This window comes from Ammospiza nelsoni, chromosome 5 (assembly GCF_027579445.1).
Source record: "Ammospiza nelsoni isolate bAmmNel1 chromosome 5, bAmmNel1.pri, whole genome shotgun sequence".
Taxonomy (NCBI): domain Eukaryota; kingdom Metazoa; phylum Chordata; class Aves; order Passeriformes; family Passerellidae; genus Ammospiza; species Ammospiza nelsoni.
Window position 1 is genome coordinate 36,224,384 of NC_080637.1, and position 18,861 is coordinate 36,243,244.

At 36.7% G+C, this 18,861-nt stretch overlaps 1 protein-coding gene across 1 annotated transcript in view; it reads left to right on the top strand.

Moving 5' to 3' along the window:
- TRHDE (thyrotropin releasing hormone degrading enzyme) overlaps positions 1–18,861 on the top strand; it is a 209,891-nt gene that overhangs the window by 175,287 nt on the left and 15,743 nt on the right. The window contains exons 13-17 of the mRNA XM_059472905.1: positions 3,328–3,475; positions 5,579–5,676; positions 6,168–6,275; positions 17,725–17,892; positions 18,412–18,552. Of these exons, the coding sequence (XP_059328888.1) occupies positions 3,328–3,475; positions 5,579–5,676; positions 6,168–6,275; positions 17,725–17,892; positions 18,412–18,552 (663 nt within the window). The remainder of the gene's footprint in view (positions 1–3,327; positions 3,476–5,578; positions 5,677–6,167; positions 6,276–17,724; positions 17,893–18,411; positions 18,553–18,861) is intronic.

The window sequence follows — 18,861 nt, forward strand, 5'->3', positions numbered from 1 at the left end:
AGTTGTTGTGCTTTGTGAAGATGCAGAATATTAGAGCATAGCTCTAATATTCTGTGACCACACAGTCACACTGCTTTATCGAGGTTCTGTCTTCTGCTGACCTGGTTGTCATGGTAGTCATGTTACCTCCTGGGATGCTTCCCACAGGTCCTAGATCTGTGATCTGAATTTTTGGACTTCTTATACACAGTTTATACCTTTTATAGTTTAGGGTGAGAGTTTTTCTTTATATCCTATTTTCTCAACTATGAATGTAAAAATTAGCAGCCTTAGTGTTTTGGCCTTACCCTTACTAAAATCTTTCCTTTTTGGTTTTTTAGATTTTTTTTTTTGAATGAAAATACTCCTCAAGTTATGAAAACTGTAGTATATAGTTAATAATTTATAACATACACATTATATACCACTTTTTATGAAAAAGGTGAAACAATAAATGTACGTACTACCTCTTGACAGAAGCTATTTAATGCCAAATAGTCTAGGAGTGCAGTGTATATGGAGTAAAAAGTTCATAAACGTGGCTTAATGACTAGGGTAAAAGAATAGGGCTATCATGATTTTCTGTGGGCATCCATGAAATAAAATAGTGGAAAGTACAAAGAACATTCTGCCAAGGCGATGTTCCTGAAGCACTTACGTTTTCTTCAGGAAAGTTGCTGTCTTAACTGCCACTGTCAAAGGATTTGAGGAATGTCTCTGCTAAAGTTCTCTCAAAGGTTCATCTTAGCATCTGGACTGCCCAGCATGTGCTGACTCAAGAGTTTAACATCAGTTGAGCAGCCATCACCACTTTTCCTCTAAACCATTATCTGAAGCGATGAATTTGTTGTCATTTATTTAATAATGACAACAATCTTCCTTCATCCCCAAGAATCGTTCATCTCCCTTCATCCCCATCCCTTCTCTTAGGACCAATTGGTTGATGTGGGGTTGAGAGGGTGATCCTGATGACACTGGGCATGAGCTCTTCTAGGGTCATACCCAGAAAGGAAAGGAGGGTCAGGAATAAACAGGAAAAAAAGCTAACTTTGCCACAGTCTGTTCGTGTAAGTTGCGCAGTAGTCTCACGGAAACAATAGGAAAAGTGAGAGTCATGGGGTGAGACAGACATAATTGAATAGTCTGATAAATTTGGAAGTTATAAGTGAGTGAGAGATGAGAGTAACAGGTGTTGTGAAGATTATGGGTGACTATTGTCATCCAAGAATCATGATTTTGAAACTCACCAGGAAACTCTGAGCTCAGGAATAAGAGATCAATCTCTGACTTCACTCATGTCTTTATGGAGAAGTTAAGCTTAAAAAGAAATTATCTGTTTGTTTCGCAGTGTTGATTTCCTTTCTGTACTTAGTGTAGGTAAATTTAATTTCAAAACATGAACTGAAATGTCCATTAGTGCAGCTATAATAAACATCAATCTATTTATTCCCTAAGCAGCATGTTTCCTAGAGCTATTTCTCTTGTTCCTTACTCCACACTTTTTAATTAAACCACATTATCAGTAAAAATAATCAGAAATTCTGTTAGAAACTTATGATGTATATTCCACTTTAGGCTAGTGTACCTCTTTGCTAACATTACCTCCAAGATTTTTAAATGCAGTCAGTCCAATACGCTTCTGGCTCCATTAATTATGTTTAGAAATCTTTACAAAGTATTAAGACATAGAACTCTTCTTAATGATACTCTACTGATTCAGAAACAAGACCTATAAAATGGAGTAGCCTTCTATCTTCAGATGCATTGGACTTTGTCCACTGCCTACTCTAGATGCTTTACCATTTTCATTTCATATCTGCTCAGTTCCTCACTTGGCACAGTGGGCGCCTTAAGTGATCTTGTTTTTCGTGCTTGAGTATGTGCTGGAACCAGAGTTGAAAACAGAGCTGATAAAATGTGGACAAAAATGACATAAAGCAGACTGGAGGGTGGGATAGATACTTTTGAAATCTGTTACATGAACTCACTCACTTTTTTCCTGAGAACATGAAGGGAACAGAGTGTAATTCTTCCAACAGAGAGTGTAAAAAATGAAGGTCTGCAAGATGTGGTGCACATTGCAAGGAAACAAACTATTTCAAGCAGTGAGGCAGTTTTTACATGTTATTACAGCAGAGATAAAAAATTATATTAACATGTATGAAATGGTTAATTTCTGTACTAATGTGTGTAATATTATTTGTTTGCTATATGCTTGCATTTCTTCCACATTGATGGAAATTAAGGGAACATGTGCAGTGAAGGAGAAAACCTAGTCTATGAAGCTATATTATACTGTAGCCTAATAAATTGAACTTTGTGGAATCTACCTTGCTGATTTTAACTATTTAATGAAAAGAGAATCAATATCTCCTCTCTAGGCAGACAGTTAACTCCTTTTGGATTTAAACACCTGCATTAGGAGAAGAATAGACAACTTGTTTCTGGAAGGTTCACACCCACAGGGTTGCACTTTGTTTCTGCAGTCTGGATAATTAAGAAAAAAGTGCTGTTCTGAAAAAAAAAAGTGAGAGCAAAAGCTAAAGCTAGGCATTTTCTGTATTGGCTTTTTAAAGTACCTTTCAAATTCTTGTGTCTGTATTGCATTTTACATGTAATGCTATTATTTCAGAACCCTTCCTGTATCCCCCTGTACACTCTTTCCCATGCAGGGGGAGGTCTTTTATGATTGCAAAAATGGGACAAAATTTTAGCTGGTTTATTTATAAACACCTAAAAAAAAAATCCGTAATTTGTATGCAAAGTGCTGGAACATCCTGAACCAAAGTGATGTCACTGGATAAGTCCTTCCAAAGTGACTTAAGGTGGATAGAAGACAAGGAAGTTCTAGAGGAGAGAGAAAAGACTGAGGAGAATAACACTAAAGCTTTTTCTTCAGCCCCAGTTATTTTCAATTGCTGATGGTCAGTAGAAATGTTTTCTCAAGCAAAATGCCTTTGGTTGTTGATTTTATGCAGACAGCTTTCTGTCTGACAAATCAACAATGTAGCACCTTCCTTTTGTTTTGGATATTTTTTGATTTCTTTTCCTTAAAGGCAATTACTTTTCATTCATGTCTTTCATAGCCACAGGAATTGGTTCAAAGTAGGGATAGCTTGTCTGGTTTTCTTTCATGTGTGTTCATACCTTACTTCATCAAGTCAGTATGCTTCTCTGTGTTGGGAGAGACTGCAATTTGCTGGTATTTTATAAGGTTGATTTTTATGTCATTAAAATGTGATGAGTTTATTATGTTTTTCTTCATTTTAATTTCATTTGAGAAAAAAGAAATTGTTTATGCTCCATTTTCTGAAAACCAATTTAGTACTAACTTCTTTTATTGTGCAGAGCTGGTTATTTGCCTCAGAATATTCCTTTGGAGATTATGAGGTACCTTTCAGAGGAAAAGGATTTTCTGCCTTGGCATGCTGCCAGCCGAGCTCTTTATCCTCTAGATAAATTGTTGGACCGTACAGAAAACTACAATATCTTCAATGTAAGAGATACAGTCTTCCTTTCTTTCTTCCTCCAGTTCTTCCTGTCTTTCTTCCACTTACTCTCTCCGTCTGTCTGTCCTTCCTGCCTTTCTTCCTTTTGCCTCTTATTCTCTCATTTTATTGCCAAGATTTGAACTGTTCCCCAGGGAGATACTGTTAATGACCTAGGGATATTAACTTTCATCTTAATTACTTTTTATTTAAACATAGCGATTATCAAGCTTTGGTTCATTTGCAATTGAACAGTGATAACTGTTGTTTGAGGCATATATGACTAGAAGAAGGAAAGGTAATTATCCCTTGTGTAAAATGTTATGACAAATAAAGTATTTCACTTAGAAGAGTCAAAGTATTCTATTGCCAGATTTTCTCTTTCGAGGAGCCCCATGGTGATATTTAGGTGGATGCCCAAGATCAGCAAGAACAGCAAATGTAGGCACAACTGAGCAGAATACATGCAACTGAAGCAAACATTTGCAGTCATTATTTCATCCCAAAATCCATGGTGAATTCAATGCAGTTACCTTAATTAACAAGAATTAGATCACCGTTGAGTCAAAAGCCCATTCATAATTGTGTCCAAAGGGACAGCAGTAACAGCTCATAGTAGATAATTAAGATAGACATGGCAAATATTTTAACATTTAGCTGTAGCTACAATGAAGCATGGTTTATGAAGTACACAGATTTGGCTGCAGCCAGTGACAATTATGAACTCTTGGGGTTTTTATTCACTATGAATTTTATGTAGTCTACATATTTTCAACAGCCAGCATACGGTAGCTTTATGTAATGTTGTAAAGCCTTCAAATGAAGGAGCTTTTTAAAGCCTGAAATGCCTAAGGATGCTTTTTGCTTCTTAAATGCATATTTGTGTGTATGTGACCATAGACACCATGCTTAGAGAGAAGAAAATTAGAAGTGACTGTATGTATATATGTAGATGTTAATACAAATGTAGATATATAGATAAACACACATGCACACACCGCATACATATACACAGAGTTACCTGATGACATGGAAGATTATTTTTGTAAAACATATGCTAAGGCCTACATATAAACCAGAGCCTTAATGTAAAATGCAGTTGAAATAATTTTCATATTTAGTCTGCTATTAACTGTAAAGAAAAATTCTTGGGAGTCTGCCATTGCTATTTCACTTTTAAACCTGGTTGTATAAAGAAAACACAATTTTAATAAATAAAACCAGTAAAATTCACAGCTGGGTTATGTTTTATCACTACTGATGGGAGTTTTGAAAGCTGAGGTGATAGCAGAGAAAATAAAAAGTCTTTTTAGTCACAGAATAACATATCTGCTAGAGAAAGCTGCAGTATGAATCTTCTTTTGTGTTGACATATATACATGCCTATGCATCTGTAATAATAAAATAGATGCTCTCCTATGCAGTTCTGTATATCTTAGTTCTCTTTTTCAAATTGGTGAATTCCACTGGAAAAAGATTACACTGAATACACAGACAATGGTTTTCTTCAAAACTGGTCAGAATATGTAAATATGTTGTCTGTGTGAAAAGTAGAAGTTGCTAAAATATATCTTGTGCTTGTTTTGTTCCTTAAGCATACCAGGAGCCTAAACATAAAGCATAGTGTCATTAAGTTTACAGAGCTTATTTGCAGCCACATTGTTGCATATTCTGAAGTCAATTGACTGTACTCACATAATGTTTTGACCACGGTTATGGATATTAAAACAGAGTTCTTTTAAAAGTGAACATGTAAGGTGTAGTCAAGATTGGCCACAAAGTAGAAATTAAGCTATTGACACCCTTGTAATTTTTCAGCTGTGCATTGTGAGTTCAAAGTAGCATGTGATAAACTTTTGGATAAATTCATGGATTTTATAACAATAAATTGTCTTATACTAGGCATCTAATCAAGTAGCTCGTCTAGATACTGCTTCTTACTATAGCAGTGAAAGAAGATTGTAAGTGGACAAGTAGCTTTGCTAAGTCTTTGGAGTTGGACATTATTTGAGGGTCCAAAGAGAGACCAGACCTCACTAGTCAGCAGTATTTCAGTTTCAAGTAAAATAAATTATTTTTAACGTTAAATGTACTTTTCTTTTTCTCCTCAGGAATATATTTTAAGACAAGTGGCATCAATGTATCTGAAGCTTGGATGGCCAACAAACAATTTAAACAAATCACTTGTTCAAGCATCATACCAACATGAGTACTGTTATATTTACCTTTTTATTGATTATTTGAGAAATATAATTATAGAAATGCACCCTCCTAAAAATTAGTAATGTTTAGCATAATCAATTGTAATTCCTTAGCTCTGTCACCCCTCTGTCTTTTTCCATTCTGGGTTGCAGGGAAAGTACAAACATGCTGTAAGATGAATTCTTCTTTCTTAAGTTGGGAGAACATGATTTCCTAAGCCCCAGCTTAATATCTGATTGCTGAGGATTTCTAAGAACTTGTACTTATGTGTCCACAGAGGTCGGGAAGAGTGCCTAAGTGTAAATGGAGGCTGGTTTTGATCCATGACCTTTCTTTAGTTGTTGCAGGCATTAAACTGACGCTGAGATTTCTAAAGCCAGATTGTCTTTGATATGTTGCCCAACTACTGGTTGCTGTCACTTGTTATAAGAAGTATTTTTTTCAAACACTCAAACACATTTGTTAAAGCAGCCTTCTTGCTTTCTTTAATTTGGCCAGAGAGCTGCGTCGGGAAGTCATCATGTTGGCCTGCAGCTTCGGGAACAAACACTGTCACCAGCAGGCTGCAACGTTAATCTCAGACTGGATTTCCAGCAATAGGAACCGGTAAGTGGAGCTGACATGTATCTCACAGCTCTCCTACTGACAGGCAGTGCAGCTCTTCCTTTCCTGCCTGCCTTCTCTGCTGTGCCCTCTTCTGCAAAGTTTGTTACTGGAGGAAGCAGAGGTTGCTGGCTGTCATTTAAAAATGTCTGTGGGGTTTCAGAACAAATTATTTGACTTTGCATATATGAGTGGGTGAAGGGGATTCTGCCCACTCCCGGTCAATTACTGTTGGATAATTCTGTGCTAGAAGATGAGAAGGCAAGTTTTAAGGATGATTTAAAGGAAGAAAGATGAGCGAACACCTTGTTGTCAGACAAACATGAAACCTGTGTTGAGGTAAGAGAGCAGAAGGTGCTAAACATTTAAAGAAGTGATGGGAGTTAGAGACAGAAGGACTGAGAAATAAGGAAGGAGATGTTTTGGAGGGAAATGTTACAAAATATTTAAGGGTGAAGACTTGAAAACTAATGTGATTCAGGAATACATGGAAAAGCTTGTATAAGATTTCAGAGGGCAGATAATATTACAGTTGATGCCTTTAGCATAAGCAGCACTGTAGTGGTTTGACAACAAATGTGTAAGTTAGGCTGCCAAGACACAGGTTTATTCAGCTGAGGTAAAGGAACATGGGCCATGGATTGTGTATGAAGTTTATCTTTTAAAGGCAAGCATCTAAGAAATATGAAATAACTGAAATTTCAAATATTTAAGTAGTGATCTGTGGACAATGAGGTCGGTGGGGAGTATAGGTTAAGATCACGACTTCTTTAGAAAGAATAGTGGATTTTCTGGTTATGTGAAATATTTACACTGTATACATTTATAAGTGACGTAATATTTTGGTTTTAAAGAGAATATTATACTTTCAAATAGAAAAGAAAAAAATAAGAGAAAAAGTCTCTCATTTTTAGTCACAGTCTTGTATTAGCTTGTCAAAAGAATCAGATCTCTCTAGCCATACAAGTAAGCAGGATTTTTCAGAGATTTCTTGGACTTATCAGTGTTTGTTTGCAATTAACTTATCTCTGTCTGTCTGTCTTTGTAATCTTTAAAAATCCTGTATGGGCATACTCAGTAACATAAGTGTCCAAGTGTCTTTTAAAACCAACCAGGAAAGGAAATTACTTTCCTATATGACTTTGAAACATCTGGAAAAATAGTAGCTTGAAACTGTTACTGGATACCTTTAAGTAAGGTGTGTGTGAGGTGGAAGGTTTTCTTGTGTAAGGTGACACCAGATATATTTACTGTGAAATACATACCCCAGGGTTTTATATGAATTCTTATCATAAGCAGCAACAATCAGTATGAAGCTATTTAAAGAGGCAATTATAGAGAAAGAATCATTGGAAACAGTCTGCAAAAGTAATTTACTTAGATATTCATTTGCAAAATTAGTTAATCAAACCTAGCATTACCTATTAGCATGCACAGCAGTAGATTATTCACTGTTTAAAAAGCTGTCACCCTGCAAAGCTACCTGCCTGTGTCTTTCCAATAGGATTAAGAAAGGAGGCATCAGAAAAGAAAAACAAAACACAAGCTTACTGCTTTACTAAGAGTAGCAAGAGAGAAAAGGAATAAATTTAAGGAACTGTCTGAAGATTCATCTTAGCCTTTCAATGGAGCCATTTTTGGTAGCAGAAGATTGTGGTTGCCAGCCTATCATGAGTATTATGATAAAAGCACCACAGCAGGGCAGAGGAGAATAGCTACTAAGTTAAAGCAATGTGTTTCTCAAAGGAACTGCACAGTTTTGAAGAATGGCTGCAGCAAATAATGTAATTACAGAATAGAGATTGACAGTCAGCTCATAAATAGGGGCACAACTGGCAAAGAAGATAGAGACACACTTTTATTTATTTTTTAAGATTGTAGGATTTGTTCTGTCCTGCGCCCCAGAATTTCCCAGTTTTCTCAGAACAGTCTCACATCCTGCATGTAACTAATATATGTACAAAACTTATTTCCTATCTACTTACATTGAAACAACATTACAAACACCACTAGTAATAGCAGCTCAGTAAACATAAAATCAGCTTGTTTTTCACACAATGAACAGCATTCATAGGGTTTGTCAGTGTTCTCAGGAATGTTCAAATCCTGTTGAATCAGAACTATCCCACAGCACCTTTACTCGGTTTAAGCTAACTCAGACTGAAACCTGAAAGTAAAGCAAGGGCTCTTTTTCCTGCTTTTTTACTAAGAAACCAATGATTCCACAATCAGAATTTAATTAGCATGGTGTTTGAGTCATGCTTCTGCCTCTTTCAGCACTTCAGAGGCAATAACTAGCTCAAGTGCAAAGGGCAAGATAAGTACAAAATATATGCATAGAGCATATCTAAGAGGTACTAGTTTGTATTCTTTGTCATCAATCAAGTGTTTTGCTCAATTTGATGCCCTTAACAGCTGTTTGTGAATTTGTTGCAAACAGCCTCCTCAGAACCTGTAAGATTCCCTCAGACCTTGCTTCCTCACAAAGAAGGGGAAACTCACTGTCCTCTTTCTCCAGACTTTTCTGAAAACTGGTGAGGAAAGTTGGTGACAGATACAGAAACTCTGTGTATCCTTGCCTGTTCGATTCCTTATCAGCAAATAATGTTGGGTTTGCCATTCCCTTTTCTGAAACAAGACCATGTAATTGACTGATGGTTGCAGAAAGCCTGGTTTTGGTGGGTTTGAATAGCCAGAGTGCAAAAACAGAGTTCCAGAGAGCTCAGAGATATTTTATATATAGAAACAATTTGAGTGTCACTGTGACAGTAAAAATAAAGGTTAATTTGCAACATTACCACCCATCCTCCCGCCCAGAAACTTTATTCTGGAAGATGACAGAAATTTTTCAAAGCAGTAGAGACAGTGAAATTAGGTTTGTGTCTCAAGATTTTAATCAAGTGAAAATTAAGTGAGTATCAAATTAAAATATGATATTAAATACCACATAAATGCACAATCAGTAAATCATATAAGGGAGGTTTTTGATTCCCTGGCATTTACTGCAATTAAAGCTGAAATAACTATAAGAGAGAATGTGCTATTAATAATACTGAAGAAATCCTAACATTCATAACTTTTTTAGCCACATTAATAATCTATGACTTTTTAGATGTCCTTTTGAAATGTTTTACTTGTAATACTTGGTTTTGGATGAAATGTCAGGTAATACAGTAACATCTGTGTTTTACTGGCATATGCTTACAATTGCTGTGGTTTTTAGTAATTACATTCAATCTGGTAGGTCCAGAAATGAATTACCATCTACTCTTCATGATACGAAAGTGAAGTAATCGTGATATCAGATACTGTTGGCATTTTGTAATTATATACTCTTTACTGTGCAAATAATTTGCCACTGTTCACCAAGTAAAATAATGGTCATTCTTGGTGCAAGAGCAGAGTTCTTCTTGTATTTTCAGTACTGTTTGAAAAACAGTACTTAGATTTCCAGCTATAGTGCTGCAGATTTTCTTCTGGAATTAGTGAAAAATCCCAATTTATGTGTGATCTACAACACTAGCCTCTATTCATGAAAGTGGAAGTCAGCTGAGAGGCTGTGAAGACTGGAATTTTTAAAGTGACTTAGGTATTGCTTCATTTGTGGATGCTTGGCTCATAGAGCAGAACCAGATGCTTAGTTATGCTTCCTGCAGGGGGATTTAGGAGCCTCTGAAGTGCAGCTGGCAGCAGCCACTGTGCTGTGAAGAGCCTCTTAACATGAGATTCTGAAGTGTGAGTGGGCCCTCTTAGGGTCCAGCACTACAGGTAGTAGGAAGGATACCTATATCAAATGAGTACATAAATGGCAATCGTAGAGTATGGGGTCCTTGCAAAAGATGCCTTTCAATGTTGTCAGGAAAAAAACAGGAAAATGACTGCTCCTTTTCTTTTCCAGCACAACTGCTCTTCAACACCATTTCAAGCAGTAGTGCTGAGATTCCAGCAGTTTGCTGTGCTTTGGTTTATACCTCAGCCCTGTATGTGCCAATGCAGAATGCGAGCCTGATGACCTGTCTGCGAGGTGTTTGGGACAGTGTTAAGATACTGCAACACACTTTCCTCTTGTGGCTTCAGCTCAGCCTCTGGAATTTATTTCATTAGCAAGAGAAATGATACAGCTCTCCAGTCTAAAGATGAGAGAGCCTTCATCTGAAGGACAAGGAGCTTCAATACCTGAAATACCAGAAACACCAAAAATACCAGAAATACTTAGTGTGCAAGGGGCTTTAGGTGGTATTGCTTATGATCACTTTTTCAGGGCAAAATGCAATGGAAAAAAAAGAAGTCTGAGAAAGAAATTTGTTTGTACAAGGAGCAAGGCAAACACATAGCATCAGAAGCAGAAGAGATTGTAAGGACACATCTTGTTGTGCTGGTTTAGGAATTGGTATGTTTTAATCCTTGCAGTTGTTAAAAAATAGTCATTATTTCTTTCTACTGAAGATCTGGGGTTAGACCTCAAAGTAGGTCTTGCAGTGTTGTAATCAATGAATTTAAGTAGTTTTAGTCTTTTTTTAAAATTACATTGCTTGAAGGGCTGTATTTACTTCTGACTTGATGGTGATCTTAAAACAATCATTTTCACTGTCTTAAATTGGGATATATGCTGCTCCTGTACTGGAAAAATGAAAACCCTTGAAACTTCCATGCTGATGTTCAGAAGAATACAGAGTAGAAACCATATAACCATGTTGAAATTTCCCTTGTAGTTCGAGAATGTAAAGTTACTGAGATTCAGTCAAGAGCAGAATGTTGTACAAGAGAAGCTACTGTTGGCTGAAAATAAAGATGTTTGCTTCTACCTTAATTTAACTGAGCTCATCCCTGTGGAGCTTTCATGTGTGAAGAAATACATTATTCACACTCCTTAGATATAGCAGCATTGTGGTTCAGCCTAAAAAATTAACAAAATTACCATTCAATGCCTGCCTGAGCTTAATAATCAGCCTTGTTAACCCCTTTAACCTTCACTGCATCTATTCTGAAAGAAAAACATGTTTCTGAGAGGATTAGCATTTTCAGACTACTTCCTTTGGATAGGTTGAGTAAACATGTATTTCTGAAGTTCAGGAAAGAATGCATGGAGAGCTGCAATATGTAAAGTCCTGACAAGTAATAACAGGGGTTAATACTCAAATACACACCACGATGGCTCCAAGTGTAACTTACCAATAGACATGAGGCTGTTTTTACAAACATCTCTGTGGGTGCAGGCACAGCTACCTCCCAGCTACTTTTACCATACATCAGCTACAGGTTGCCACATATACATTTTTGCTGGCAAAGTTGCCTGTGGATGTATGCTTGCTTGGGGCAAAGTTAAACAGGATGATGTAAACATGAATATATGAGAGAGCTGCTTTAATTTGAGACAGCTGATTTTGCCTTCAGCAGAAAAAGGAGTGCTGGTTCTGTTAATAGGGCTGTGGTGACACTGTTCTTGTGCTGACATGCAGCACTGAACAGTGGGAGATGATAGTATTGCATGGGACACAGTTATGTGCACATGTTCTGTGAGATGATACCAGACCTATTGGAAGGCCCCAGCTAGTCATAGCCACTTTCCTTTGCTCTGATTTTTAACTTCTTTAGAAACATACCCATTGCTATTTATTGCTGTCATTTACATGGAAACAAAGTACCTTAATTAATCACCTTAATACCCCTAGAAAACTTAGGGTAAATGCATTTCACTGATGCTGATGTCATATGATTTTGGGGTAATTTTAGCTTTAATGCATTTTTCACTATTTGTACAATTAATCTTCTGTCACAATCACTCTGATCAGTTCTGATGTTTGCAGTGAGGAGTGCAAGCTGTTGCACTGAATTAGGCTAAGCCAGCATCCATTCAGTAACCCATGGGTTAATGAAGTTTGCATTTGTCTGTCTTTGTGAATGAGGAAGAAGTAGAGACTGATGTACCATTCTGAATGCAAAGGCCCCAGAAGAGAATGTAAACAATGATAATCAGCTGCTGTGGAATGCAATAGGATGCACCTGTGATTGGTTCATATTCCATGTGTACAGTTAAGGGCCAATCACAGGAGCAGCTCGGGGAAAGATTCCCTGGACACAGAACTTTGTGATGGATTCTTTTCTATTCTATTCTTAGCTTAGCCTCTGCAACTTCTCTCTTTATTCTTTTTAGTATAGTTATAATGTATTATATATCATATATCAATAAATCCAGCCTTCTGATCATCAAACAAGATTCTCGTCCTTCTCTCACCATGAAGACCTCCTCAGGTCACTGTAATAGCCATGTCACAGGACCAGTGGGAGCTTCAGACAAGTCCTGTTTTAGCCTCAGGTTTTGGCAACAGTTTCAATTAAGACATTATTCTGGCCCACAAGTACTAAGGATGGCAGATCAGATCTATTTTAATAAAATTAATTATTTATTGAACAGACAGGAGATAAAAGACAAAAGATCTTAATCAGAGTTACTACACAGTATAAAACTAAAAGGAACTACTAGTAGATTACAGCATGACATAAGCCAGTGCATGACATCAAGGTACCTATAATAAAGCTAGCAAAAGATACAGTATTTATTAGGAGTCAAATATAACTTACCACTGAAATAATGACAACGTACACAGATTCCTTCACTCAGTCTCAGTGGGAGTAATAGGGAAGCAGGCATCCCTTCTCATGGGAAAACCCCCATACATTTCCATGAAATGTGTAGAGGATTTCTGCCTTGTGGGAGTTTGGTGTAGTTTATATAGTTTGTAAAGTGAGGTGTCTGTCAGTGAAAATCTAACTTCTCTTCTGGATCTCACATCAACATTAAGGTGTCAGTTGTGAGTTGCTGGAGCCTGTGATGCCAGAAGGACTCACCACAAGACAGCTATTCCTGTTTCAGTTACCTGACTGGTTAACAAGCAACAGATAAGCTCTTGTGGGGGGCAAGGTGCCCTGCTACAGACCAGAGATCCCTGAAAAGAGAAGAAGAGATGAACTTTCCTGTTCTATCCGTGGGTTTTAAGTCAGAACACATCTGTGTGTTGTTTGAATTACAAATGAACCACTTTTGGTTACTAAGTAATGAAAACAGGATCTTACATCCCTGCACACTAATACTAAACAACCTCATCTCTTCTTTTAAAGTGTAAAAATGTAGATATGGACTTTTTCAGTGGCTACTGTTCTCCATTTCACTTCTGTCATGCTGCTATGATGGTTAGGAACATTAGTTAATTCTTTATCATCTTAAGAAAGGTGTAAATAGTGAAGTAAATGTCTTCCATCACGTAATTTGAAGGACAGTGATAACCAGTAAGCCAAATTTGGGCATTGTGAACCTCCACACTTGTTCATGGAAATTTTGTGTTTCCTCTACAAGGAATAACGGATTCATATCAATCCACCTGCCTGAGCTGGCAGTGTGCTTAATTGCCTGCACCTCTAACAACTCAGTGGAAATGCCACCAGAAAAACAATTGCAGGCATGTATAGGAGTGTGTTGTATGTCTATAAACAAAACTCCCCGTAGATCTGAGGGAGTAGTAAATTACCAGTCATTAATTGAAGTAATTTCAATGAAGTCTGGCCTAGGTGATAGAAAATCAAAAGTTTTTCCAAACAACCGTTTTTTTCTTTCCTTTTCTTTCTCCTTTATTTCTCTATGTAATTACTTGTGATAGATAATTTTATTTCTGTGTTTCATGTGGACATAGTAGTGCTACTGTCTTGCAACAACTTAGAAATATACTTGAGTTTAACCGCCTACATAAGTATTTGTGAGAACATGGCCAACAGGTTAATTACTTTTGTTATTTTCTTGGAAGAGGCACTGGATTCTTTCAAGGGATTGATGCCTAGCAGCTATTTTTGGAAGTTGTTAGCAGCAAACATGAAAAAATGAGAGTTATTTTAATGTTTTTCACACATGAGTGTCTGATAAATGTAAAAAAATAAAGTGAATCCCTTCTTCTGTGTTTGCAACCCCTAGAAGCTTTAATTACTGAAAAAAAGTCAGGCATAGCTATTCATGCATTTTGAAATGTTTCTGGAGCTTTGCCAGCTAATGTGAGCCAATGTTGCTGAAGTGATTTAGTAATTAATAGGTTGTTACAACATTTGAGTAGAATCTTGCACTGAAGTCAATAAAACTTAAGGAGGAAAAACTCACTGTTGAGTGCATGAGTTAATCAAGGACTTAGCACTCTGGAAGACCATCTGGGTCTAAATAGAGAGAGGACTTCATCTTGTAAAAGGTGAAGCAGGGCATTATGGGGCAGCTGGTTCAGACAGTATTTTTTGTCTTCTGACTTCTGTGTGTCACCACAGTAAAATGACCCTATATGTAGTGATTACGGATTAGCAGTAATTAATTTGAAATCTTTAAAATTTCGATAGATTAGCTTCCAATTTTCTCATTCAGGGATGATGTCTCCACAACTTTGGAAAATGACCATTATTTTTTTTATGATCAGAAATGACCATATTTTTGTTGCAAAAACTGTCCAGAATGGACAAAGACATATCTACTTAGGGATTGGTGCCAGAAAGAAGTACTTAACTCATCACTCAGTTATTAAAGTCAGTGTTGAAGAGCTTGACTGTGCTGGTTGCATGTTCACTTGTGGGGGATCTGCAGTGGGAATGGGAAGGAGCAATAGCAGTAACCATCACTTGAGGGATGATGTATTCTTTGCCTGCCTCTGTCAGACCCATGTGATACCTGAAACTTGGGAGCACAGGACAGGGACTGTACATAGCTTTGCCCCAGACACCTTGAGTAGCCGCATCCTCAGTTAATGTCCCCTGAATTCTAGGTGGGACAGGCGCCTGAATGTCGAGCCCATCACAGCTCTGTACCTCAATTTTCAAGGAAAGTTCTGCCCTCTCTCTATAGACTGGGTGTGTGCTATGGCAGAGGATCATCTCCTCCTCCTTCTGCACAATGGTGCCCGCAGCATGACTCCTGGAGTTTGTAATAGAGAATGGGAGTATAAGATTTGGGATTGAAGTTTTTAAAAATAAGCTATATGGTGCTCTTTTTTGTAATAGAATCTGTATTACAGATCTGCCAACAAAGTATTAATACTTCATTCTTGTTTCTTATCTTAGCCTTGTAACCTATTAAACAAGATTATAAATATAGTCATCAAGAAAAATAGGCTTAAGTTAAATGTTAAATTGTTGCAAAAATAAGAATAATGGTCCTGATTAATTTTCTTTGTCAAATAGAACCCTAAATGGTGTTGAAACTTGTTACTTAATCAAAGAACTGTCTAATCTGCGTGCATTTACATTTAAAAAATTAGAACACAATTTCCTCAGAAGATAAATAATTATGGTCCAATTTTATAAGTGTATCTTCAATTGTTAGAACATACTTTAAATAGGAGCAAATATATACCAATTAATTATGACTTAGAACATTATTCTTAGCTCATTGTAGAGCTTTATAATTCACTCTTGAAAGAAAGAAATCCCTGTAAGGGCATAGCACAATTTTAGTTCATTTTTTCCTAACTGTTTAATTTTTAACTTTTTCTCCTAAAGTGTTTAATTTTTAAATGAGCTTGACTAACTACACATTTCATTCTCACCATCATATCTCTAATGCAAGAAAAAGAAAGTTTAATAAATTGGATCAGTATTCAAATTAAAGCCATTTAAAGTGATGCTCTTAAACGTTTATTTTTATTCTTCTGAAGTATCCATCAATCATATTAGCTCTTTAAAAAAAAGAGCAGCCTTGAATGCACAGATGAGGTTTCACTAACGACAGGATGTGTTCTGCAGTGTTACGACCCAAGCAGTACCAAAATAACGGTAATTTTATGCACTTGATTTGGTTAATGCAAGGGACAAACATCCACATGCTGATCTAGTGCCTTGGAACTGCAATTTTCCAGGAATCTATAATACTAAAAAACCTGTAAACTGAAGAGATTTCAGATATTTAGATAATGATAGAATGCACGCCCAAAATGACTGGACAAGTGAGAAAGCAAAAATCCCCACAAATGGACAAAATTCAATTAGAGGACTCTATGTAGGAGCAATAGTTAAAGAGAAATTACTTTGGGGACACTTGCACTTTCATAAGCAATTTTCATTTCCACAAAAGGAACCCCCCTGTCTACAGTGCTGATTGCAAGCCTCTCACAGGAGAAGTTGGTAGTGTTTCATAGCTGTACATTTTGTAGTTTCTGAAAGTAAGCCTTTTAAAAGCAGTATTTGTGTTCGATGTCTTGGTTTGTAAGGGCTGAGTTTTTCACATTATCCTAATTACTTAGCTTATAGGTACAGACCTAAAACTTTCCCTGGAGCAGTTGGTTGGATAATTTTGATTAGATCTGCTGCAGCACTGCAAGTATAGTACTACTGATTTGGTGGCAGTAGAGTTTTCTTAGCAAGGAAAGTGGTGACATCTAGGCTATGATCATGGGATGAGCTCCATCCCTTGTCTTAAGGTCTCGTTCCTTTCCAGAGATGCCAATGATCCTGTGCTTACTGACTACACTGCTGCTAAAATTGCTGGTGCTGGCCCTTAGAATGTAAAAAAGGGCTAGCTGGGAAAGCCCATTGAATTGATACATTTTACTGTAAATTTTGAAAGTGAGGAGTGCTATCCATTCTGGGGTTAGACATCCACTTCTGGTACATCTGCTGCTGTGTCTGTACTAGCCAAACACAGAGTGACAGTCCTTCCAGCCCACAGTTCCTACCTGAATTAATGGGTCAATGGTACAAATGTTTCAGCTTCTATGCTTGTATAGGAAACATAAGCAAGGTAGGAAATTGAAAGCCCAGATGAGACCTTTTTAGAAGAACACTGTACATATGCACATACTGTATATACACTAGGTCGGAATTTGGTAATTTAACTGTAGTTTAAGTTGATACTAATTTAGCAGTAATTACAGTTCTCTATGGCACAGTTGGTTCTGTACTGGTATTATATGCTAAAAAAAACACCCAAATCTTTCTTCCTGACAATATAATATTTTAGTATCATTGTCACAGCACCTCCTTTCTTACTTGTATGTTACTATATGAAGATGAAGCCCTTTCCAGCCCAAGCAAGAAAGAGTTTCTGGCTGCTCAGGTCCTGTTGTAAAACAGTGGAAAAGACGGGAAGAGCAGATTTGGCACAGAGCCCAGCAGCAGTGATAATCTCCATAGTAATTTGGAGAGCTTATGTTACCTGTAGGTTATGTGGCACATTATAAGTTGATGAACTCCGTGACCATATTTTATAGTCTTCTGACAATGTGATGGTGTTATGAAGAAAATGCTACCCTTTAGAAAGCCCATTAGGATGGCCTGGAAAGTGTTGGCAGCAGTAAAGAGAAGCAAATGTAATTTTCTAAAAAGCCCATTACTATTGGACAATAAATTTGAAATCTCCGAAATGGTCCTCCTTTGTATCCAATATCAGGAGGCTGCTTGTTTACCAAAATGCTAATACTGATTTCTCTTGTAGAATCCCTCTCAATGTGAGAGACATTGTCTACTGTACAGGAGTTTCACTGATGGATGAAGACGTATGGGAATTCATTTGGATGAAATTTCATTCTACCACAGCAGTGTCTGAGAAGAAAATACTATTAGAAGCCTTAACTTGCAGTGATGACAGAAACTTGCTTAACAGGTAAAAATTATTCAATATTTGGATCTGTTACTAATAATCACTTCAACAGTTATGGATCATCACTTGAGCTTTCATCTAAAGGACAGAAATTTGCTTTTCAAGTACAGGCTTACTGTCTGTTTAAACCATCTTACACTTTTGCATTAATGCATATGAAAACTGACACATATTTCAGTTCCAGATTTTCCTTTCTTCATTGGAAATGTTTTAAATCCTGTAATAATTGTGGGTATTTTTTTGTTACCGTATCCTTTATTTACCATGTCTTGACCAATCTGATCTTACAGATCAGTAAAAATGCACATGTAAAGTTGCACTCAGCTTTTCCTGAAATTTTTTTACATCAGGATTTTTCTGATTCCTAAATGTGTCCAGTCTTTGGAATCATAGAAATAATCCACTGAACTCACTTGGAGACTTAAACAATTCAGCAGAGATCTTCTTTTTCCAAAAGTTTTCTGATGCACTGACGTTGGACAATGTGTTTGTGAAATTAAATGTTCTTGTTTCTCCCACTAGACTTTTGAATTTGTCTCTCAACTCTGAAGTTGTTCTGGATCAGGATGCAATTGATGTGATAATCCACGTAGCTCGAAATCCACATGGAAGGGATCTTGCTTGGAAGTTTTTCAGAGAGAAATGGAAAATACTGAATGCTAGGTATAGATAAAAATTCTTAATTTATTTTTATTTTCTTATATTTTTATAATATGTATAAGTATTGTATAGGTGTGTATTTCTGTAAGTTCCTGAATCTAGTCCATTCTCTTTTAATCCATGAATAGAGATGTCTCTAAATATGAAATAGCTGCATATGAGTCATAAATGCATTTATTCATGGATTATCACACACATGCATAGAGACATTTGTCTCTTGGCAATCATCTGTATGTATACTAGTGTATTGTGTCTGTGCTTATGATTATGAATTTTATCTATATGTCAAGTGCTGCAGTCCTATTTCTATAC